Genomic DNA, 25,274 nt, shown 5'->3' on the forward strand with positions numbered 1-25,274 from the left:
GTCGCCCATCCACTTCTGTCAATCCTAACAAAACTTATGCTGTTGAGTTTTTTGGGATTCTCAAGGTGTAATCCTTATGGATTTTTTGCCTAAGAGGGAAACTATTAACTCTAAGGTATACATTGAGACTCTTAGGAAGCTCAAAGCAAGAATTCGACGTGTTCGGCCCAACTTGGACATGACAAATATGCTCCTCCAACATGACAATGCACGTCCTCACACAAGCATCAGGACCATGGAGGTCATCACTTCATTTGGATGGACTGTGATACCACTTCTGCCATATTCTCCTGATTTGGCACTACCACCTCTTTGGTCCAGTGAAATAAGGACTTCGGGGCAACCGATATGGCAATGACGATGAAGTGAAAACTGTCAAGAATTGGCTTAGAGATCAACCAGAAGAGTTCTACAACACTGGTATACATGTCCTCGTTCGTAGGTGGACTGTAGCTCTTGAGAGAGGTGGAGACTATGTAGAGAAGTAAAAATGTAATCCTCACACTTGTACCTTTCTTTTGATATATAATACATGTTGCTATTATAATTTGTTGATACATAATAAAGTTGGGTGCATTATTTTTTGAAGACCCCTCGTACATAAAGTAATTTTGGAACATTTTTGGTATGTGCAGTGCCGCGAGATTTTTTCCAATGCAAAAACATGCCGTGACTCAGAAAAGGTTGAAAAACACTGATGTAGAGTATTCAGTGAACTGTCTGTGAATGTTTTCGAAAAAGACAAGCGAAAAGTCAGTTGCAAAACATTTACATTTTGGATCAATGTGAAGATGTTGTTGTGAAGATTGTTACAAGTGTTTAATTCAATTGTGTTTTCACTGCAGTTGACAAAAAAAAAAATATATATATATATAAAAAAAAAAAACTCTAATGATGCCAGTAGCCCGCAAGTGTAACACCAACGCATCCCACTGGGATACAATTACACTAATCTGGACTTTGCCCATTAGAAGGCATCAAAAGGGTGCGCTAACCTGCTTGCTGGCATTTGGTAGCTTTCCCGTGTGTGATGCATAATACATTTGTTGACAACAAAACACCTGAAGAAACGTTTGATCCTCTTGTGGTGCAAAAAGTGTGAAAACAACAGTCTTGTTCCTATTGTCGGTGTCTCCCAACAGTCACCAGCCACCATTTTAGACTCCAAAAATGACATTTGTGACTCACCTCTCTCCATTCCCTGTTTGCTATCCCCTGAGTGTACAGCACACAAACTGTGGAGAGGAAGACAAGATTGAGAGAAGACTTAAAACACAACATTTCAACAGTGACAACTTCATGCTGACGAGTCGAGAGCGTGTTTTCCCCCGGATGCCGTCTTGGCGGGAAAACTCCCTAATTAAATGTCACTAGAAGTTTGCCTTGCAGCATGATGATATGTCAGTGGAGGGAGAGAGGATTGGGGTTGGTTGAGGGGGGTGGCGAGGTTGTTGTTTGCGTAGGTGGGAGAGAAAAAAATGAGGTTAGAGTGCGGCGGAATGTCCTCCTTATTGAGTGAGGACGGTCGATGATATTGACATGCCTTCCATCCCTTGGGGGGAGTCTCGGTGTTTTTTTTTTCCCTACCGCGAAGACGCCGTGCTGGTGAAAAAGCAGAGCGAGGCGATCACCCGGCACTAAAGTGACATTTCATTAGCATTCGCGCCGCCACCGCCACTGTACTATAGCTGTGCTCATCTTACCAAGTGTGAGGAAATGATGTCATAGTGAAGAAAAACGTATAGCGATCATCTTTTGGGAGATTTTACAGTATGAGCACAAGCACAAATTCACAATTCAGTGTAGTACCACAATGTGCCGCAGCATGCCAGGCAGGACTGAGCAGGCCGGGGGCATAGTATGAAAGACATACAGATAAACTGTACTAAGCCAGAGACTCAGCTCCTCTCACGGCTTCTCATTACTGCGATAATATTATTCGCTCTTTGTGGAAAATAAAGAATATATTCCTGTGAAGGTGATTAAATAGACTGTGTACATATATTGCTGCACCATTTGTCTCGAGATATTCCATTTATTGAAGGGTTACAGCATTGTCATATAGATGCTAATCGTTAGCCTGTGTGTCTATGGCGTTTCCCTCTGCATGAAAGCATTAAAAAGGCACTAAAGTCATTTTACAATATTTTAAAGTGATCCTCGAGCTTTAAGACAAGTAATTCTTAAAAGATAAATATTAGTATGAGTTATAATAATTTGATATTAAAACCCCTCTTAATGTTTTCGTTTGAATAAAATTTGTAAAATTATTTCAAGGGATAGGTTGCCATTCTTGTTACGTCGCAGTGCAGTGACGTCACCGGGCCGAACTTCTAGAGTGTCACTCTTAGCTACCCCAACATGTCGTCGGTTCTGCCCTTCCAATTTGAACCAGATTGGAAAAGTGAAGAGCAGGACAGCACTGTCGGTCGTTCACAAAACGAGCAGCAAAGGCAAAATGAGAACAGGAAATACTGTACCTTATAGACCCTACTCACCGACGTCACAGAATGACGTGTCGCTGTATCCGGCCGCCATATTGTCCGTCTCTGTTTAGCTCAATTCTCAATAGTTTCAATTAGTCGTTCAGTTTATAGATCAATTCATGGAAGCCCCAGTGCTTTCAGACGCTGTAAACTCATTGGATGCGTTGCATAAAAGGCGTTATGTGGAAAAGCTTCAGTCTATCCATTCGCCAGATCCATATTTGATGCCTAAATCGATATTTTTCGACCCGCTGTCTTCGCCCTCTCTGCCTGACATCTGCTACCCTGATATCTACAACTATCTTTTCCACAGAGACTCGGCCTATTCTCACGAAACTTTGAAAAACATTAAGAGCAGCACTCTAAGCAACATTACCCTGTGTGATTTCTAAAATGGCGACAAAAAAAAAAAAAAGTTGACTGCGATGGCCGACGCTCCAAGGATATGTGGATATTGGACTATTTCTTCAATAAAACACGCAACAAATGTCTCTGCCTCATTTGCAAAGAGACAGTCGCTGTTTTCAAAGAGTTCAATGTGACACAATAATATTACCGAACAAGACACGCTGACATGTACGACATTACAGGGAAGATACGCAGCGAGAAATTATAGCAACTTGAAGCTGGTTTAATTTCACAGCAGCAGTATTTCGCAAGAGCCCGAGTGTCGAAAGAGAACTGAAATTATGAATTAAAAATAATAATAAAGCAAATGTGACACACAGAAGGGCTTGCTAACATTTGTTTAAATATATTGTTCTATGTAAATCAGCCAAGGTAGCCCCCCGCATTTTTACCACACCAAATCTGGCCCCCTTTGCAAAAGGTTTGGTCACACCTGTTTAACTGATGATCCGTAGACGAGGCCAGCTTCTTTCACTTGGTACCAGCTAAATATTATTCAAAATGTAATGATGGTGGAAGAAATAAGCATCTTGAATTTGAAACTGTATGTTGTCGGCGATTAGCCTCGCAATGATCTTAATTGTGGTTGTCAGCCCAAAACCCTCTAAATACAGTGCCTTGCAAAAGTATTCGGCCCCCTTGAATCTTGCAACCTGTCGCCACATTTCAGGCTTCAAACATAAAGATATGAAATTTAATTTTTTTGTCAAGAATCAACAACAAATGGGACACAATCGTGAAGTGGAACAACATTTATTGGATCATTTAAACTTTTTTAACAAATAAAAAACTGAAAAGTGGGGCATGCAATATTATTCGGCCCCTTTACTTTCAGTGCAGCAAACTCACTCCAGAAGTTCAGTGAGGATCTCTGAATGATCCAATGTTGTCCTAAATTACCGATGATGATAAATAGAATCCACCTGTGTGTAATCAAGTCTCCGTATAAATTCACCTGCTCTGTGATAGTCTCAGGGTTCTGTTTAAAGTGCAGAGAGCATTATGAAAACCAAGGAACACAACAGGCAGGTCCGAGATACTGTTGTGGAGAAGTTTAAAGCCGGATTTCGATCCAAAAAGATTTCCCAAGCTTTAAACAACTCAAGGAGCACTGTGCAAGCCATCATATTGAAATGGAAGGAGCATCAGACCACTGGAAATCTACCAAGACCCGGCCGTCCTTCCAAACTTTCTTCTCAAACAAGGAGAAAACTGATCAGAGATGCAGCCAAGAGGCCCATGATCACTCTGGATGAACTGCAGAGATCTACAGCTGAGGTGGGAGAGTCTGTCCATAGGACAACAATCAGTCGTACACTGCACAAATCTGGCCTTTATGGAAGAGTGGCAAGAAGAAAGCCATTTCTCAAAGATATCCATAAAAAGTCTCGTTTAAAGTTTGCCACAAGCCACCTGGGAGACACACCAAACATGTGGAAGAAGGTGCTCTGGTCAGATGAAACCAAAATTGAACTTTTTGGCCACAATGCAAAACGATATGTTTGGCGTAAAAGCAACACAGCTCATCACCCTGAACACACCATCCCCACTGTCAAACATGGTGGTGGCAGCATCATGGTTTGGGCCTGCTTTTCTTCAGCAGGGACAGGGAAGATGGTTAAAATTGACGGGAAGATGGATGCAGCCAAATACAGGAACATTCTGGAAGAAAACCTGTTGGTATCTGCACAAGACCTGAGACTGGGACGGAGATTTATCTTCCAACAGGACAATGATCCAAAACATAAAGCCAAATCTACAATGGAATGGTTAAAAAATAAACGTATCCAGGTGTTAGAATGGCCAAGTCAAAGTCCAGACCTGAATCCAATCGAGAATCTGTGGAAAGAGCTGAAGACTGCTGTTCACAAACACTCTCCATCCAAACTCACTGAGCTCGAGCTGTTTGGCAAGGAAGAATGGGCAAGAATGTCAGTCTCTTGATGTGCAAAACTGATAGAAACATACCCCAAGCGACTTGCAGCTGTAATTGGAGCAAAAGGTGGCGCTACAAAGTATTAATGCAAGGGGGCCGAATAATATTGCACGCCCCACTTTTCAGTTTTTTATTTGTTAAAAAAGTTTAAATTATCCAATAAATGTTGTTCCACTTCACGATTATGTCCCACTTGTTGTTGATTCTTGACAAAAAATTTAAATTTTATATCTTTATGTTTGAAGCCTGAAATGTGGCGAAAGGTTGCAAGGTTCAAGGGGGCCGAATACTTTTGCAAGGCACTGTATATATTAAATGCATCTTACCAGATATAAAATGACTACTACATAATCCGTGGTAATCGTATGGAGCCCAGTTTTCTCGTCGAATTGCAGCAGTCCATCTCGCTCTCCTCTCCGGGTCTCTCGGAATACGGTAGAACTTCAAGTCTCTCCGTCTATCTTCTCTGTTATTGCAACCACCCGCCACACACGCCTTCACCATTTTGATTATTGATGTTAACGAGCAGAAAAACACGCCATAATAGGAGGAATTTACGTAGCGGTAATGCGTCAAAACGACGAGTAGACGGACAATATGGCGCGGAGGCGTGGTTGTGACGTCATGTGAGTAGGGTCTATAAGAGAAGAATTGGGCAAAACTGGTGATGTACTCGCTGCAAGTGCGTCTCAGTGATAACGGCACAGTGAGTGTATGCTGTTGAGAACTCTGGTTTTTGTTGGCAGAACTCCAAGGTAAGATATTGCGTTTTCAAACTTATCCCAGTATAATTATGTAGATTGTTAGTGTCCAGAGCTGTCTTATGCTTTACGTACATGCCAACAGTTTGACGGGAACAAATCCTGTAATCGAGTGTAATCCATGTCTTGTACATTGTATCGCGTGGTAAGTAGGATACGTGCATAAAAATACCAAAAAGGGGAGAAGCTTCCACTTATGCATATTTATTCACACAAAAAATAATATTTTCACCTTGACCACTCGTTACTCGGGAGCAGGGGTCGCGTTAACCGAATATTTTCTGCCGTTGACCGGTTTTTTAAAACGGTGACGGAAAAAACTGGAAGTCCATCCGTCATTTTGACAGGTTGCAATTCACACCCCAGACCACAGGGTGGCGAGTGAGCATATTAATTAGCTATTGTCTCTCTTGATGCATGACGTCGTTGGCCTTACTCGGAAAAATGTCAAGGCAACTGAGTGTTTACCTGGCACGGCCAGACTGTTCTCCCTGTATTTTTCAAACACTGAGAGAAAAGTCTGGGACACAGCCTCTCGAGTAGGTACAAAATCAATCGACAAATCAGATTGGTTTATTTGTGTGACGTGTTCTTCACGAGCAACGTCACTCTTGCGCGCCGAAAGTCGTCTCTACATCAACACGGATGGCGACGGGAGAGTCAAGAATATGTTCCAGTCCGCGGTAAATTCAGTTTTAAATAAGCTAAAACACATCGACACGAGTCATTGACAACAGTCTGTCTCGCACTAGCCATGTTGAATAAACTCCGTTCTCCTCGTATGTTTACTTCCGCGCGCAAGTCCCTTGTCCTGCCCTCGTCGCTTTGCTAACGGCACGTCTGCCCGTCGCTGATTGGTGCACTCCGCTGTCTGTTTGCCTCTTGTTAAGCTTCGGACAGAATATTAATTAAAAATGAATGAAAACTAAATACTATTGAATATGTCATTATTATCATTTTTAAAATGTAAGTGACGGGTAAAAATAGATTATGACCGGATTTTTATGACACTGTCAGTCAAAATGAAAGACAACGAAAAAGTCTGGCGCAACATCTGCTCGGGAGCTCAGCGGTACGCACACACGCGTTCCCAGACGAACTCCAACATAAAAGTAAGGTCCATGTCAGAGTCACTGTCGTCACTGTAGCGTGCCATAGTGCTTTAATTATTTGGTATGATTTGGGGAAAACTCCCACGAAGAATAGTCAACAAAAAAGATAGCAATAGTAATCCTAATCCGCGTCTTTTTCACTCACTGGAAGATCCAGGAATTAGACCGATCGAATCCGCAAAATAGACTGATCCCAAAAGCCGCTGTGGGACCGATGTATCCAGAAAATAGACAGATCCGAAACCAATATTGCAGCCGCGGTGGGACCGTCAGATCCAGAAATTAGACAGATCCCATACTTGACTGAGGATCCAGGAAAAATGTTCGGGCGCCAGTTGTAACGCATGGTAGGTATCATACGAGCATACAGGGACCAAAAAGGGGAGAAGCTTCCACTAATGCACATTTATTCACAAAAAATAATAATTCCACCTTGACCAGTCACGTCACTCCGCTTGTTACTCTTTGACTGGAAATTGCATCCAAAAGCAGCACATCGTGGCATTTTGCTAAGCGAGTTTAGGCAGCAATACGCAATTGTTGTACACGCTACACATTTGGAAACATCCCATTTACGTCATCACTGCGAGCCCGCAAAACATGGCGCCAACTATCGGTCAAAATGTGTACTAAATATGATAAAATATTGCCATTGATTCAACATTTTATGTGCTTCTAACAACATATTTTAGTACAAGAGAACAATTGTGGTTTATTAGAGCCTACATGTATTTAAGGTAGAGTATCACTTTAAACTGTTTCTATAGACATCAAGGTACTTGACTGGAAACTTTGTCATTCTCTGCGCCCCGCCTGCCCGTAGGGGGCTGTGAGACTCAGCTTTATTTATTACATATCGGTGGGAGTGAAACTCTCACCCATGCTTTTGAGCACAATGCCGGGTTTACATTAAAAAAAGGAACAAAATCTGGACCGCATTTTAACAAGAAGGATTGTCTCAGGAGTGATTTGTTCGAGGACTCAAAGATTATATTTTTTGTACCGTCCATGCATTTTGAAACGTGAAAAAAAATCAATTGGAGAAATTAGCCGCGCCATACCTCGCAACATTTACGTAAAATAACTGCCACCTGCCCGGTTTTTGCTTTTAACCAAGAATTGAGAGGTTTTTTTAACGTCCATATCTATTAAGAATTCAGGGATTTAAGCATTTATTCAAAAGAATTTCAACGTAAAAAGCTCTTTGTTGTGGACTTGTGGTAAGGCGGCGCCACAGTGAACTTAAAGGCGAGCCGCACATTCGCAATATTTACTTAGAATAAATGCTACCTGCACGGTTTCTTTTGCTTTTAACCAAGAATCGAGACTGTTTTACATCCATATAAAGAATTCAAGGATTTAAGCATTTATTCACAAGAATTTTCAACGTAAAAAGCTCTTTGTGGTGATAAGGCAGAGCCACAGTGGCTTAAAGACTAGCAGCACATTCGACATATTTACGTAAAATAAATGTTAACTGCCCGTTTTTTTGTTTGTTTTTTTTTTTACTTTTAACCAAGAATCGAGGCTGTTTTACGTCCACATCTATAAAGAATTCAGGGATTTCAGCATTTATTCAGAAGAATTTAAACATAAAAAGCTCTTTGTTGTGGACTTGTGGTAAGGCGGCGCCACAGTGAGCTTAAAGACGAGCCTCACATTTGCAATATTTACGTAAAATAAATGCTACCTGCACAGTTTCTTTTGCTCTTAACTAAGAATCGAGACTGTTTTACGTCCATTTCTATAAAAACATTTCAGGGATTTAAGCATTTATTCAGAAGAATTTCAACATAAAAAGCTTTTTGTTGTGGATTTGTGGTAAGGCGGCGCCACAGAGAACTTAAAGACCAGCCGCACATTCGCATTATTTACTTAGAATAAACGCTACCTGCACTTTTTTTTTTTTTTTTTGCTTTTAACGTAGGAATCGAGAATGTTTTACGTCCATATCTATAAAGAATTCAGAGATTTAAGCATTTATTCACACGAATTTTCAATGGAAAATTTTCTATAGCGGCATGATGGATTTTGTATCTCTAGATTTTATTTTAGACATTTTTGCGTCCATGTTAAAAAAACAATCAGCTTTTACGTGTATTATTTTATGTAATATTTCAATCTAATAACTTTCAGTGAAACACCATGGTCCTACACCAACCCCTACGGCGACGGCAACAAGCAGATCTTCCTCTACTTTGACCCTGTGCACCTTTGGAAGAACATCTATAGCAGCTTCCACAACAATGGCAGTATGGTGCTGCCCAGGTGTCCTGGGGCTGAAGTAAGTGGTCAGCCTTATTCACCTTATAAAAAGAGATAAGAAGAATCAAAACACTTATTTTTTCTAAAACAAACATATGCATTTTATATTTATGTTTATTTTAGGGCTGTCAAAATTATCGCGTTAACGCGCGGTAATTAATTTTTTAAATTAATCACGTTAAAATATTTGACGCGATTAACGCACATGTCCCGCTGAGACAGTATTATATCTTTTGGTAAGTTTTACAGCAAGGCTTTTTGTGCTGTCTAACAGCGAACTCTTGTGGTCGCTTTGCGACATGGTTTATTGTATTCTTGCCAGTTCAATATGGCTGCACGACGTCTCGGGCTGACGCCTACGTTGTAATGTTGTGCTTATATGATCCTTGGACAAGATTTGTCCGTAAGTATGGTTGTTGTAAAGAATGTACATATTATGTTAGTAAGCGAAATGTTATATTTTTTATGAAACGCTTTTTGTTTATGTTTAGTGAACCTGTATAGCGTGCTAAGCTAACCTTGTTGCTAATGCAATGCTTGTCTACTTTTTTTTTGTAGTTTTACGACGGTCTAAAGAGGACAATGGTTTGAGGCCATTTTATTAATAAATCAGATGAAAAAGGAAGAAGTCTGATTATTAAGGCATCGTTCACTAGCTGTCTAGCTTTGGAAAAAGTAGATGCTTCGGCGTGAGGACAGCATAGACAGATTTAAATGACAGTAGAGTGAAATGCCCACTACAGTCCATATGTACCGTGTGTTGAATGTATATATCCATCTTGTGTCTTATCTTTCCATTCCAACAATTTATTTTACAGAATAATATATATAATTTACAGAAAAATATGGCATATTTTATAGATGGTTTGAATTGCGATTAATTGCGATTAATTACGATTAATTAATTTTAAAGCTGTAAATAACTCGTTAACACATTTTCACCAATCTGCTGTTTTACAAGTGCATTCAGTCGATTGCAGTCAGGTGCTTCTCATTTCTGCTGAAACTTTATTGGTTGTACTATCTGTGCTGGGTCAGTTGGAACAAAGACCAGGACCCACTGCGGCCCTCGAGGACCGGTTTGCCCACCCCTGCTTTAAGGCATTATTTAAATCTATATATGTGCATTTGCTGAGGTTTAGGGCAATTCTTTCGCCCCCGCCCCATTGCCGGCTTTAGCCAGCTTGCTCACAGGCAAAGTCATGCTTCTCGCCTGGTCCTTGAAACTTTCTTCTTTAGAGGACACATACAGTTTCAAATCTTGTGAGTTGGATTGATACTGTTCAGTTAGATTTCCAGGTGGACCACTCCCACTGCCACCTGGAATCTAGTCTGGGTCCTCCTCATCAGAAATTTCGGACTCTAAATCCAACCCTGTTACTGCCTCTCCATCATCCAACAGCTCAAGGATTATAGCTGGGTATCAAACAGCCATGATCCCTTGGATAAGGAAGCAAAAGAGTAATGTTTTCAATGGATCATAATGTAGCTATATAAAAAAATACACACACACTACATATACACAGTGCTTAATTTGTAAATCATAAGGTGCCAGAACGCAAAGTACATAGGACAGTGCAGGGATGACGAGATGGGCACAGGTCCCGAACATACGCAGAAAATGGTGCTGAAAACAACCCACTTGCCATGCTGCGGGATTTGCAAGCCTCAATTTCAGATAATAACCAATGTATAAATGTTATGACAACAATTTAAAATTATTTAGGCTATACTCTGCAAAGCACGGGCAATTGCCCACATAACCACAGGTGGGACTTACAGTAACGTACAGTTTAACTTGTAAAAGATCATTAAAAAAAAAAAAATTTAAATCAGAGATTACAATAAATAACCCAAACCCATTCTTTTGCGAGTTTCATCCCCCCAGTCTTCTCTGGCCCCAAAGTTCCCATCGCCTTACAAATTGTGCAGCCCAAACCTGAATTTCCCATAAGGGTACTGGCCTGCTCCGGCTGTTGTTGGTCCACCTGGCTGACTACTGGCTCCGGGTGGCGCTGAACCTGACCAGCTGCTGCCACGGTAGAAGCCTGCTGCCCCGGCTTCGCTGGCTGTCCATGAACCTGGCTAGCTGATGCAGCGGTAGCCTCCTGCTGCACCCGTTAGCATGATCGCTGCAGCTGCCGTTATCACCATTTGTTGCTTTTCTGACTCGTTTTGAACCATTTTCCTTCTTTTTGAAAAAAGACAGTAAATGCGACTGCCTTTTTGGCATGTTGGAATCCCGTTAGATCCTGGCTGCTTGCTCCCCAGATGCCGCAAATTTCCAAAGTTTTTTTTTTTTTTTTTTTTTTTTTTTTCTTTAATGTCAGGGGCGTGATTTTTTTGGACAAGCGTTTCAGACCATCAACAAATCTCAGATTCATTCAAATGACATTGAATTTTTATAAACAACATGCAATTCTTGGGATTTGTTCTGTAAATGTAAATTTATGCATACTCTTATTTTATTTTTATACTGTAATGTCCGTAACTATGCACGATGCCTTTACAAGACGCTGGGACTGGAGAGCTGTGAGGTAGTAGGAAGCGAGGGGGAGACGAGCAAGAAGCAAAAGTTCGCGGTCGAATGTGGCGGCAGTCCGTTGTTATTTTGTTTATTGTTTTCTTATTGTTGCCACAATAAAGTAGAGAAAGCCATCAATGGCTCCTCTCCTTCTTTCCCCCCATTTGGGGCTATTACAATACATTTTTTAAAAACATTTTTATATTATTATCATTTTCTATACACGAGAGGTGCCGAATCTGCCCAAATAAGTCCCGGAACACAGGGAGGCCGAATTCAAGAGGTGCCGGATTTTGTTCCAGCAGGATCTAGCACAAATGAACTCCTGCATATACAGTAACATGTCGATCAAACACTGCTGCCATGGAATTTGTAAGGCGAGGCAAGGCAAATTTATTTATATAGCACAATTCAACACAAGGCAATTCAAAGTGCTTTACATCACATGAAGACCATAAAAATCACATTTAAATCAACACAACGTAAAAACCAAGACAAATGATCGCATTTAATCACAGAATAAAAATAAATAAATAAAACAAAAATAAAAATAAAGCAAAAACTACTACTAATAATCATTGAAATCAGCAATGGAGATAAGCACAAGAGGAATAGAAGGCAGGTAGGTTGAAATATATAGATATATGCATATATATATGAGGATATGCAGTGCCAAACAAAAGTGTTTTTAGCCCTGATTTAAAGAGCATACGACACCAGAAAAAAAGTCTTAAATGGCATTATTATGTGAATTAGAATCATATTTTGAGACGATTCGACCATATACAACAATTTAGCAAAGCGCAGATGACGAGAAATTAGTCTTTTAATCTGCCGGTTAGCCACGCCTACAATTATAGGGCTTTAGCGTCCCCAACAGGTGGATGACGTCAGCGGTAGACTAGGCTCATCGGTTTTACTATTCAGCCCATTGAGGGGGAATTGTTCAGAACGAGGAAAACGAGACGAAGAGAGCTGCAAAATGTCATTGTTTCAGTCTCTCTACTCCCAATATTTTTACAGGATATTCTTTTTATCCAAGTATTTTCCCCAATAGCTATATAAATGGCTTGAGAAGGACCAGTCAGCGAGGGGGAACTATTCACAATGAGGAAAACGCGACGAAGAGAGCGGCAAAATGTCATTGTTTCTGTCTCTTTACTTCAATATTTTTACAGGATATTCTTTTTATCCAAGTATTTTTCCCCAATAGCTATATAAATGGCTTGAGAAGGACCAGTCAGCCCGTCGAGGGGGAACTATTCACAATGAGGAAAACGCGACGAAGAGAGCGGCAAAATGTCATTGTTTCTGTCTCTTTACTTCAATATTTTTACAGGATATTCTTTTTACCCAAGTACTTTCCCCAATTGCTAAATAAATGGCATGGTCATGACAAATAACAATCTTGTGCTAAATGGAATATCAAATAATAAAAATCCATTTATTCAAGACGACATGGCAAAATTACTCCATAATGGTCAAAACAGTCGACTTTACCTTTACTGTCACACCTGCCGAACGATATTTTATGACACCTAAATCGGACATATGTCATTTCCCTTCCCCGGCTTCGGAGAATGTAAACAGACCAGAAGGAGTGACAGCTAGCCGACATGCTAACCCGAACCGAGGGATGTTTCAAAGTCTTCGAAGTGGAAAATCACACATAACTAGCCTGGATTATTTGACATGACGACCCGGTTGTCGAGTTTCTTTGCGGATCGGCAAACCGCCCGGCGGAGAGCAATTTACAGTTCGTTCCCTGGAGGAGGGTGGCTGGAATTGTTGTGTAGCTAACGTGCTAACTGCTAATGAGCGTGAGGATAGCTTTTTACATGCCTATCAATGATCAAACGTAAGTAGTCCTTTATTTAAAGGAATTTTATAGTGTTTACTTTGTAATCACTGTATTCGTATTTGACATAATACAAAACAAGATGTTTACTCACTTCCTTGTAAGTCCAATGGTCCCACAGTAAATATCCACGGTGAATGGGAACCTTTTGAAACTCCAAAAAGGCGCATACGCCTCTCCCGCATACAGAATGATTTTTCTGCAGCCGTTTGGCTGGCGTGATGCAAAAAATAAAAGTATTAATCCGCAAAATCAGCTGAATCCTTCGTCCTCATACACAACAGTACACTGTAGCGTGAAGAGGACGTCTTCTACCGTACACGTCACAGCGCCCTCCTCCTCAATGCGAGACCGAAGCCGGAAATCACTCATTTTCCTGGCGCGGGATTCAAAAAACTAAATAAATATAGCGATCGCTTCCACACACATCCAAGCGGTCCATATCATTCAGGAGCGTAAAATACCGCGTGTATTATGAAATAAACATGCTTTTTCGTGTCACAAGCACTTTAAAGGAGCTAACAGTTTGAGCATACTTCAGACGTTCGGGTAACGTGTTCCAGAGGTGAGGAGCATAATAACTAAATGCTGCCTCACCCTGCTTGGTTCTTGTTCTTGGAACATGCAGAAGACCCGTTCCAGACGACCTTAGGGGTCTAGATGTCTCATAGGAATCTAACAAGTCAAGCATGTATTTTGGTCCAAGGCCATTAAGTGTTTTGTAGACGAGCAGTAGTATTTTATAGTCTATCCTTTGACTCACTGGAAGCCAGTGTAGCGATTTCAAAACCGGTGTAATGTGGTCCAGCTTCCTTGTATTTGTGAGGACTCTGGCTGCAGCATTCTGTACTAGCTGCAGCTGCAGCTTCCTGACTGATTTTTTATCAAGACCTGTAAATATACCGTTGCAGTAGTCCAATCTGCTGAAAATGAATGCATGCATAAGTTTTTCCATGTCTTGTTGAGTCAGAAGCCCCTTAATTCTGGTTATATTTTTGTAGAAACGACTCCAGACATTACGACACATGAAGGATGTTTTCCTCATACGTTTCCCGAAACCAAAGACTCGAAGGAAATAATGTGAAGAATGGATCAACTTGCGTGGACGTCCAGGAGACCAGTTTAATGCCAGCAAGGTGTAGCCATTATCATTTCATATGCAGTGAACATTTCGTTCGGAGCCATGGTCCTACAGAGGACAAAGAGGTAAGCCATTTTCGTATTTTTACTTATATTTTAGCGTGGCGTTTTGCCGTGCTACTTCTGTCTGACAATGAATGACCTGAAAAAAATTAAAATGGTATGTGACTGCCACTATTGTTACCCTTTCTGTTCTAAAAAAAAAACCCCACTTTAGTAAGGGGGAAGTGTAAATAAATTATAAATTAAGGTTTGTTTTTAATGAAAAAATTAAAAATGTTCGTTGGCTGTCCGAGTAGCATTTGCGATCGTTTTACACAAAAATAGCTATGTAAATTGTCCCCAAGAACGGTCAGAGATGTAAGACAACCAGAGGATATAATATATAAGAAAGACAGGGCATATGGTGGTAAAGGATAGATTGTTGAAACAGGAGAATGTCATTGTCAGTGGCAGAAGGCAATGCACACAACAAAAAGGTGGCGATAAAACAGCTAACTTTGGATCACGTCGGCTCTTTTTCCTGTCTTTTTTAGCCCTCGACACTCAAGCAATCTCTTTAACTGAACATTTGCATGTTCTCCCACATCTTTACCAGTGAATTTGGCATCAATTGGTAGGTTTAGCTCAGTAAGCATTTCGTTCGTACGCAATTTCCATTCATTTATTATTGGGGACAAACAGGAGGTTGACCCGCCGAGCAACAATTGCTAACGTCATGAATATTAATGAGCAAAAGTGACATGTTGCTTGCGGTACACCATTCCTTCTACGCGGTGAGACATCCCATACATGCGCTCATCGGTTAAAAGCGGCGAGTCCTTAAGATTTGTGTTTTTATTGAGTGTTTTATTACCTTTTCACTGCCTCAAAATATTTTTCGCATGTGTTTCCCTCTCATACTTTAAGCACAGTGTTTTCTTGTTGTAGCTTTAAAGCAGATTGTTCTTGCAGATCTGTTGACCACATTAGTCACGTAGCATATTTAAACGACCGTTATTTGATATTACTACATTTTAGTATTTTCTTAAGGCATCTTTAGTATGTTCTGTCTGTATGCATCTAAACAAAACAAGCTGAAAACACACCGTAGTGCTTTGGGTGTCAAATTCGCCTCAACGTTTCGCTCGTGTAGCACATTTTGTCATGTCTCATCCCGTCTTTCCTGTTCATTTTGCTTTTGCTCCTCGTTTTGTGAAATATACACATTGCCGAGTCATACTTTGGAAGCCCGGCAGCGTAACCATATGACGTCACCGTCCTCCGACGTCAAAAACAATGGCGACCTACAAGTTAAACTAATTTTACAAATTGTCTAAAAACAAAAACATCAAAAGGGGTTTCAATATCAATCTTTTTAACTCATAATAACATTTATCTTTTAAGAACTACAAGTGTTCCTATCCGTGGATCCCTTTAAGGTTGCAGAGATAATGTATTTTTATAAATAGAAAATATGTCATTATCTTTGTTTTATGTGTGGGCTGATAGTTAGGGCTTTTTTTTTTTTTTTTTTTAAGTTTTTTTTTCTTTTTTTTTTTCTTTTGATTGTTTTGTTTGCAATTACAAAACTACCAAACCGTTTCTTTCTAAATCTCTTCACAAATCTGCCTCACAGGTGTGGCATCTCAACATGGGCAACCTTGAGCACACCGGTGCAATAAACATGCTGTCTACAATTAGGATCTAGATACGACAACTGTGAGGTGGAATGGTTATTATAACAAGGAGCCAAGAAAGATTTATATGGATTTGTAAAGAATATTTGAGAAAACCCTTATGTCTACATCTATAAGTCTTTAAAATTTGTGTTTTGTAATAACATTTTGTTTGTACAATATATTGTTTTTGTGTTTTATTACACAGAATACGGTTAGATTGATTTGGTGTTGAAATTTACAGCATTTAACTCTATTTTTGTTTTGTTTTTTGTTTCAGTTTCAAAGCACTGAAGTACCACTAATGATTGAAATAATGGAATAATGACATTTTAATTCATGTTAATGGGGATTTCCAATAAGCTACACCAGCAACTTGAATTACGAGTTTTGTCACTGAGTAAATCAAACTTGTAGGTAGCGCTTTTGGGGGAACCAAAAGAGGAGGAGGAAGGATGAGCATCGTGGCCAGGGCAAACATTTATGCAAGGAGGCACTTGTGCTGCGTCCATGTCTCTGCTATGCTGACAGTCACTGGCCACAGTCACACAGCATTAGAGCGCCTCAACACACACGCACTCCCACACTCACAGCCACATATTCAGGGCCCCGGGCACACGCTGGCGTACCATATTCATATTAGCTTATAAAGCTGGATGAAATTCCACTGTTTGTGCTCGTTGCAGCTCTTATATAGACACGTACGTGTAATGCTTGAAGGAAATTGGAAAAGGGGAGGAATAGCTATGGAAAAGTACCCGGAACTCAATAAGAATGCCATAGTAGTCAGTCGTTATTATATTTGAATTAATGTAAGTACCGTAATTTTCAGACTATAAGGCGCACCGCACTATAAGTCGCCACCCACCAAATTTGACACGAAAACGGCATTTATTCATGGATAAGCCGCACTGGACAATAAGCCGCAGCTAACTTCCCTCTAGTATGTGATATTTATATCAAAAGATATTTACCAACGGAGTTTTAAAAAAAATTCGATTTTTAGATGCATCGCGATTCCACATGTTCGATTACGATTCATAAAGGTTAAAAAACGCTGATTTTCCCTAATAAATTTATGACATCTGCTCGTAGCGGAACGAAATTCGAAAGCTCGGACACCTTTAACGGATGCACGCACAATGTTTTGATGAATGCTGCCGGTTACTGAGCGAGAGATTTACTCCTTTTCAAAAGACTGGAAAACAAATTTGTGTATGAGACAGGCAGGGACCCGACAGTCGCGCTTCTGTGCGCAAGATATTTTTTAGAGCGAGAGGGGAAGAGAGATAGTTCGTTGCGCCTCGTCTTTCAGATGTCCAGCAGTAGTTTCAAGTCATGTCAATTGAAAAAAATTCCTGAGTGTGTTGCTAAGACTAAGATGTGTTGCTAAGTCTATAAGAGGTGAGTACACGAACCCTCTTGTACTGTTTATCCTTTATTGTTGTCGTTTTTGAGATGTTAACACTTAGCGACGAGCGCTAAGCTAATTAGCCAATTCGCTAATGTGTATTTCATATGCAGAACGTGTAAAACCATGATTAAGTACAGTGGTAGCACTACAAACATGCAAAATAGTACAGAAATCAGTGAAAACAAAGTATATTGGTTAAAAGAAGTCATTGCTAAAGACACTTTATTTCCAGAAAATGTGTGAACTCATTACACCAGTGTAAATGTTATTGTATCGTAGAGAAAAATAAGTACTGCCTTTAAAATGGTAAATGTTTTTCCACTTTCCTGTAAAAATAATAATAAATAAATAAATAAAGCAGCTGAAGGGCAGTTTTTTGTTGTATGAGCATGTTTCCATCATTCCTGTTGAATCATTAGGATATTTTAAATAAATAATGGAAATAAATGTGTTTGGCTACTTTATTAATCAGTAATGTACGATGCATCGATAATCGTGATAACCAAGACAACCGTGATCATCGTCAATACCGTGATCATCGTTCAATAATCGAATCGTAGCACCCTGAATCGTAATCGAATCGTATCGTGGGGTGCCTAAGATTGCCCGCCCCTAATATTAACCAGTAATGCTATATTTGACAGCGGCATTATAAGATCAAATGAACCACCATGAAGCTTTGAACAAATTTGCTGCAAAGCTTCATTGCTTCAAGAAGCTTCATTTGGCCATCACTGCTCCCTTCGGGGAGACAGTCAACCTCTGCTGCCACCTGCTGTCAATATTGTTGTCGTCCAACATTCCTCCTGGCATGCATTGCAGCGCTACAAATGTAAATAATAATCAAAATTAATGTTCTGCGCTATTTCTTCATTTACTCTTCTAGTTGTTTCATTAATTGTTAGCACTTTAACACTATTTGACAGTGGCACCATAAAACTGTCATAAGACCATCATAATTATGTCATGACACTGCCATGAAGATAAATGAATGCTTATGACAGATGTCATTTTGTGTCATCCAGCAAATTATCTCACTTCTGAATAGATGTAGGAGATCCGAGCTGGCCACAAATGGAGTGTTGGTGACAAAATTTAACTTAATGACATCTGTCATAAGCATTCATTAATGTCAACAATAGTGTCATAATCATGTCATAATTATGGCGGTTCTATGGCAGTCTTATAATGCCGCGGTCAAATAAAGTGTTACCTATGAACCCAAATAAATCAACAAGTAAGATGCACTGGACTATAAACCGCAGGATTCAAAATGAGGGAAAAAAGAAGCGGCTTGTAGTCCGAAAATTACGGTATTTGTTATTTGCATTATTTTATGCTATACTCGTAATAATGTATCAAACAATATAAATGCTAATCAAAACCCCAGAGACAACTGAGAATTGTTCTTAACTGTCGTAACCAATGCCTTCCAATATCTTAAGAGAACACATAGACCATGAAATGTCAACCAATTTACTCATATAGAATAAATAAAAAGCAATCGGAAGTTATAAGTGAACTGTCATTTAAATGGTCATAAATAATAAACTATAGATTCAATAAAAATCCTAATGGAAACATCAAAGAATTTTACAGTTTATAAATCTAAAACAATGAAATTGTCAAACTCGCATATTGGCGTTTTTTTTTTTTTTTTTTTTTTTTTTTCTTGTCCACTTCAAAAAAACATTTCGACCAAATATGAATTAAGTCCACTCATTAAGGTGTAAAGTGTGGTGTGTGTGCACACACAAAGAGGAGAACACAAAACAGTACAGATAGCATGTGTATGTTAATGTTTCATGTTGGATTAAAGGACGACTGAGCATATGCAACCAGATGAGACCCCGACTCACTGCACGACATGCACAATGCTGCATGAAATGATAACATGCAACACAATGGACACACCACACCTGACAAAATGCCACAAGTGTAGACTAGGTTGTGTATGTCCTTGTTTGTGTTTGTGACCCTTCCGTCTCAGAGGGAATTTTAGTCTGAAGTTGACATTTCATGGCAATTAGCATTCACTTAGACGCTGATGTGGTAGCTCCACAATATTGTGCATGCCCAGTGTTTGATAATAACTCATTCATGTTGTGTGCATCACTGCTTAAGTTCTGGTGTGCGTGTGTCTTACTGGGATCCGATTTAGAGAATGTGTCTCGGTCCAGCAGGTTTCTAAAGAAGAAGAAGAGAAAGGAAACAAACATTAGCACTAATTAAAAAGCATTTTCATTAGCTTCCAGAAAAAATGCCAACAAACAAACATTCTTTTCTGACCCAGGCGCTTTGATTGGCCGCCAATAAGGCAGCAGCATTAAAGAGACTCCAGAATGCAACCTAAAGTGGAGCTTATTAAATATTTCAAGCTTGCAGCAGCCTGTTTTCTCTCTCTTTTTGCCTTCCCCCAGCGCCATCAAATTTACATGACGTCGCCATCTTGGCTCAATGGGACCAACGGGGAGGAGAAAGAGGCTGAAGTAGAGGAAGATGAGGGGAACCCGACACTGAGCAGCTGCTCCGAACTAAGTAAATCAAATCACAACAGTCAAGAAATTCATTAAAGATGAGCTTGGAGGGAGACCCAGTGTTATGTCATAAACAAAACCTAAAGGGTTCAGATATAATGCAATGAAAACGCAGCCGCGCCGAAAGATATGAATTAGGTTTCTTGTGTGACCATGCTCATAATTAAAAAATACTCGTAACTTAAGGCAGCAATCCAATATCAATATACTGATCCTTTTTGTGCGCCTGCATTTACATGGCAATGTACAATACAGCAGACAAATAATTCTGCGTTCAACTACTATCGAAGTAACTCAGTAAGACGCGACATCACTTGCAATCCAAAGAAAAAAAAGGCCAAATGACAGCTCATCTCAAAAAGCTTGGTCACCCACGCACTACTCTGATTGCATTCTGATACAACAATTATAAATAAAATAATTAAGATTATGTTACAAAACAATACGAATGGTAGGATTGTAATATGACATAAATAAGAATAATACATTCTGAAAGTAGCAGAGGAACAACTATCATTTCCAACAGGATGTACAATAAAAATTAGCACATTAGCTTATTAACACCTTGTTGCCTACCTAAATTTCTCATGTGATAAAACAGAGCCAGCATAGAATGTTGTATTTTGGAAGAAATGTGGCCAAGCTTAAATGTGACTGGATCAAACAGGAAACAAGAACAAGTACAACTGAATTACATTCAACATGAATTAACACAAAGTAGTTTTATGTCTGCTCGAAAAAGTAGCACAGAAAGTATTAACGAAGACATATTTGGCAGAAAGTACCACAAGGAGTCAGTTATTGTCAAATTGAGAAAAAGATTACAATCAACAGATAGCTGTGATAAAAAATGTTGTTCTACTAACAGGAAGTAGTGCAAGAAATTGTATTATGGCCTATGGAAAGTATGACGTGGAATTACATCTTACAGGAAGTACAGTGGTATGAAAAAGTATCTGAACTTTTTGGAATTGCTCACATTTCTGCATAAAAAAATCACCATCAAATGTGATCTGTTCTTTGTTGAAATCACACAGACGTAAAAACCGTGTCTGCTTTAACCAAAACCACCCAAAAATGTATAGATTTTCATTTTTAATGAGAATAGCATGCAAACAATGACAGAAGAGGGAAACTAAGTAAGTGAACCATCTGCCTAAGGAGACTTAAAGAACAAGTGCAACCAATTTTACCAAACATTTTAAGTCAGTTGTGTGCCCAATCACTGATGTGTGGTTTAAGCTGCCCCACCCACTACAAAACACACTCTGGTAAGAATTGTCTTGATGAGAAGCATTGTCTGATGTGCGTCATGGCTCGGTCAAAAGAGCTGTCTGAAGATCTGCGATCAAGGATTGTTGATTTGTATAAAGCTGGGAAAGGATACAAATCATCTCTAAAAGTCTGATGTTCATCAATCAACAGTCAGACACAAATGGAGAGAGTTTGTCACTGTTGCTTCTCTCACAAGGAGTGGCCGTCCACCAAAGATGACGGCAAGAGTTCAGCGCGGAATACTCAGAGAGGTAAAAAAGAACCCTAGAGTGTCTGTTAAAGACTTACAGAAATCACTGGCACGGTCCAATATCTCTGTGCAAACATCAACTATATGTATAAATATGACCAAGAATGGTGTTCGTGGGAGGACTCCACTCCAGAGGACGCCACTGCTGTCTAAAAAAATATTGTTGCTCGTTTAATGTTCGCAAAAAGGCACTTGGACACTCAACAGATGTTTTGGCAAAAATATTTTGTGGACTGATGAAACCAAAGTTGAATTGTTTGGGAGTAACACACAATGTCATGTGTTGAGGAAAAATAGAACAGCTCACCAACATTAACACCTCATCCCCACTGTGAAGCATGGTGGAGGGAAGATCATGATTTGGGGCTGCTTTCCTGCCTCAGGGCCTGGACAACTTGAAATCATTAATGATAGCATGAATTCAAAAGTTTATCAGGATGTTTTGCAGGAAAACCTGAGGCCGTCCATCAGACAGTTGAAGCTAAAAAGAGGATGGATGCTGCAACAAGACAATGATCCAAAACACAGAAGTAAATCAACTTCAGAATGGTTTCAGAAGAACAAAATACACGTTCTGGAATGGCCAAGTCAAAGTCCAGACTTGAACCCTGTTGAGATGCTGTGGCATGACATAAAGACAGCAATTCATGCCAGAGATCCCAGGAATCTGACTGAACTACAGCAGTTTTGTAGAGAAGAATGGGCCAAGATTAGTCCTGATTGATGCACCAGACTCATCTGCAGCTACAGGAAGCATCTGGTTGAAGTTATTGCTGCCGGGCGGTGGGGGGGGGGGGCACAAAATATTAAAGGTGATTGTTCACTTATTTTTCCCCCGTTCTGTCATTGTTTGCATACTACCCTCAATAAAATACGAAAACCTTTAAATGTTTGGGTGGTTTTAATTAAAGCAGTTTTTTCATCTGTGTGATTTTGACAAAGATTAGATCACATCTGATGGTGATTTTATGCAGAAATGTGAGAAATTCCAAAAGGTTCAGATACTTTTTCATACCAATGTGGCGGTAGCACAGGAATTTGTACTATGGCGGCCATTATGGGATTTTGGAATTTTGACCAACAGGAAGCAGAATTAACATACTTTGAATTTAAAATTATAGTGTCAGACTGCACACGTGTTTGTATGGGTGCGCGTGCATGTTTGTTGTGCTAATGCCAGCAGTTGCTCCATGTTGCTGATGGGGGCTATGAAAGAGTGTGCTGAAGGGGTGTTGGGCTTGTTTGGATGATGAAGCTATCATCTAGCTGGGGGGCGAACACAGTGTCGCTCGTGTCCCGTCCTGTCCCGTCCCACTTGACAGGCGGCGAGCACGGTGCGGCCTGATGTCAAGTGATGTTTCTGGATCAGGCTCTCGGCTTCCGCTGATCCCAGCGTGGCCCAGATGGTACCAAGCGTAACCCCCCGGCTTCACCGACGCTACCCCACAACCCCACCCCCTTAAATAAATGATAATAAGCAGACAGGATGGCATCCAAGCAAGTGTGCGGGAGTGAAAAGTGGGAGACCAACTGCCAAATGGGATAAAAAGCCAAGAAATAAGGCAACAAATACACAAGTAAATGTGTATACAAAGTAAACATAAAATGTTTTAAAGGTGCATCAAGCATTCTCTATGACTGGCAATTGTTTCAAATCTCAGCAGAGATATTTTAAACAACTCTTTTTTTTTTTGCAGAATTGTTCCAATTCATCAACACTAGAGGATTTTCAAGCATAAGCTGTTGTTTCATGCCATTGAATTTCAATCACATTAAAATCGCTAAGACACGCAAAAACCTTTTTTCTCCAAGCCATTCAGACGTTGACTTACTGCTCTATTATGTATCACCGTCCTGCAGTAGAACCCAGGTATGCTTCAGCTTGATGTCAAAACCTGATGGCTGAACATTTCCTCTTCAGGATTTTATAGACAAGTTTCCGAGGTACTTCCGCATTACTTCCACATTTCTGCTCGTGACTTCCATTTTACACTTCCTCTGACCAAAACAACAGTGGACCTGGAGTGGCATCACTTATAAAAATACATCAAAAAAGACAATTTGGAAATGCAGCATCCATCTGCTATCATCACGACATGAGAGGACAAATGTTCATGAAGGCAGATGTGGAACCAAGACCGTGCCACCACAAAGACCAGGTGTTTCAGTAGCCATGTTGCCGTTGTTATATGGAAGGTATGTTCTTCCTATCCCAGCATTTTCATGTGTCCAGTGCTCCAAAAATACAAAAGCTAAATTCTTGCACGTGAAATGACTTGTTGTCTTTGATATTGTTATTGTGATGAAGATTGTAATTATGATGTTTAATATTGTGTACTACAAGTACTGCACTGCTGTGGCTGCAACACACCCTATCTACTGCTAGCCCGTTGCTAATCAGTACATGCAGGATGGCACAATTATGTTCAATTTTTCAATTTGACTACAATTCTGTGTTTTGTGTCACAGCTGAGACATCATTTGTCAGGGAAAACGCGGGCAGGCAAGTGGTGTGTGGACCCAATTGCAGGGAAATGGAGGCGAGGCAGGTAGACGGTGAAAAAATGATTTAATTAAGGCAAGCAAAAAACAAAGTATCAACAAATAATGTGGAGATCCCCAAAAACGCAGCAAACAAAACTCAGGTCACTAACAAAAGGCTGGGTATCAAAACTTACTGAGGGGAACACGAGGGCTTGGAGAGACGCGAGAATGTTGACCAGAGCGTGGGCATGGACGTAGACAGACTTTGACAATGACGCAACAAGGAGTGACAAGAAACTGGGTGCTTATATACACACACACGCAGGCAAGGGGTAACGAGACAACGAGGAACAGCTGGGTAACACAGTAGGATGCAGTTTGCAGGATACACTAGGAAAAGGTACAACAGGTGAAATCAATGGGCAATCACAGAGACAAGCCACACTAGGAGAAAACCAACACAAAACATAATAATACAAGTCATTCACAGGCTTAAATGCATGAATACAAGTGTTACAAGTTTTTGTCTGTTTGTTTACAGGTGGAGAACGCGGTTAGGCAAAGGAAGACAACTTGATGTGCTTCACAACAACACTTACTGTACATTGATGGACATACATATATTGAGACTACGTGCATTTTACTTTGATGATGGAAGGCTCGACTTATTAAAAAATATTAACGAAGGTGGAGCATAATTTTATAAATTGTGATTTATTGACCTGTTTTGCAGACCCACCAATCATTTTAAATAAAACATGAAATGGAATCATGTTGTCCAAAAGTTTTATCCATCCATCCATCCATCATCTACTGCTTAGTCCAGGGTCGGGTCGCGGAGGCAGCAGCTTTAGGAGGGAAGCCCAGACTTCCCTCTCCCCAACCACTTCAACCAGCTCCTCCAGCGGGATCCCAAGGAGTTCGCAGGCCAGCCGAATGACATGGTCTCTCCAGCATGTCCTGGGTCGTCTCCGGGGCCCCCCACCGGTGTCCGGGAGGCATACCCGAGCCACTCCAACTGGCTCCTTTCAATGCGGAGGAGTAGCGGCTCGACACAGAGACCCTCTCGCATGACCGAGCTTCTCACCCTATCTCGGTCCCCTATGCTCTAATAGTGATGACGTGGCTCAGTGGTAGTGTAGTCGTTCCCCAAGGTTGTGGGTTCG

General features: G+C 40.3%; 1 protein-coding gene across 1 annotated transcript in view; it reads right to left on the reverse strand.

The window, feature by feature from the left end:
• The window catches only part of LOC130916006 (copine-8-like), a 112,989-nt gene that overhangs the window by 74,034 nt on the left and 13,681 nt on the right, over positions 1-25,274 (reverse strand). Inside the window, exons 5-6 of the mRNA XM_057836332.1 lie at positions 19,709-19,749; positions 1,189-1,235 (exon numbers count right to left, since the gene is read on the reverse strand). Of these exons, the coding sequence (XP_057692315.1) occupies positions 1,189-1,235; positions 19,709-19,749 (88 nt within the window). The remainder of the gene's footprint in view (positions 1-1,188; positions 1,236-19,708; positions 19,750-25,274) is intronic.

Source organism: Corythoichthys intestinalis, chromosome 5 (genome assembly GCF_030265065.1).
Source record: "Corythoichthys intestinalis isolate RoL2023-P3 chromosome 5, ASM3026506v1, whole genome shotgun sequence".
NCBI classification, from domain to species: Eukaryota; Metazoa; Chordata; class Actinopteri; order Syngnathiformes; family Syngnathidae; genus Corythoichthys; species Corythoichthys intestinalis.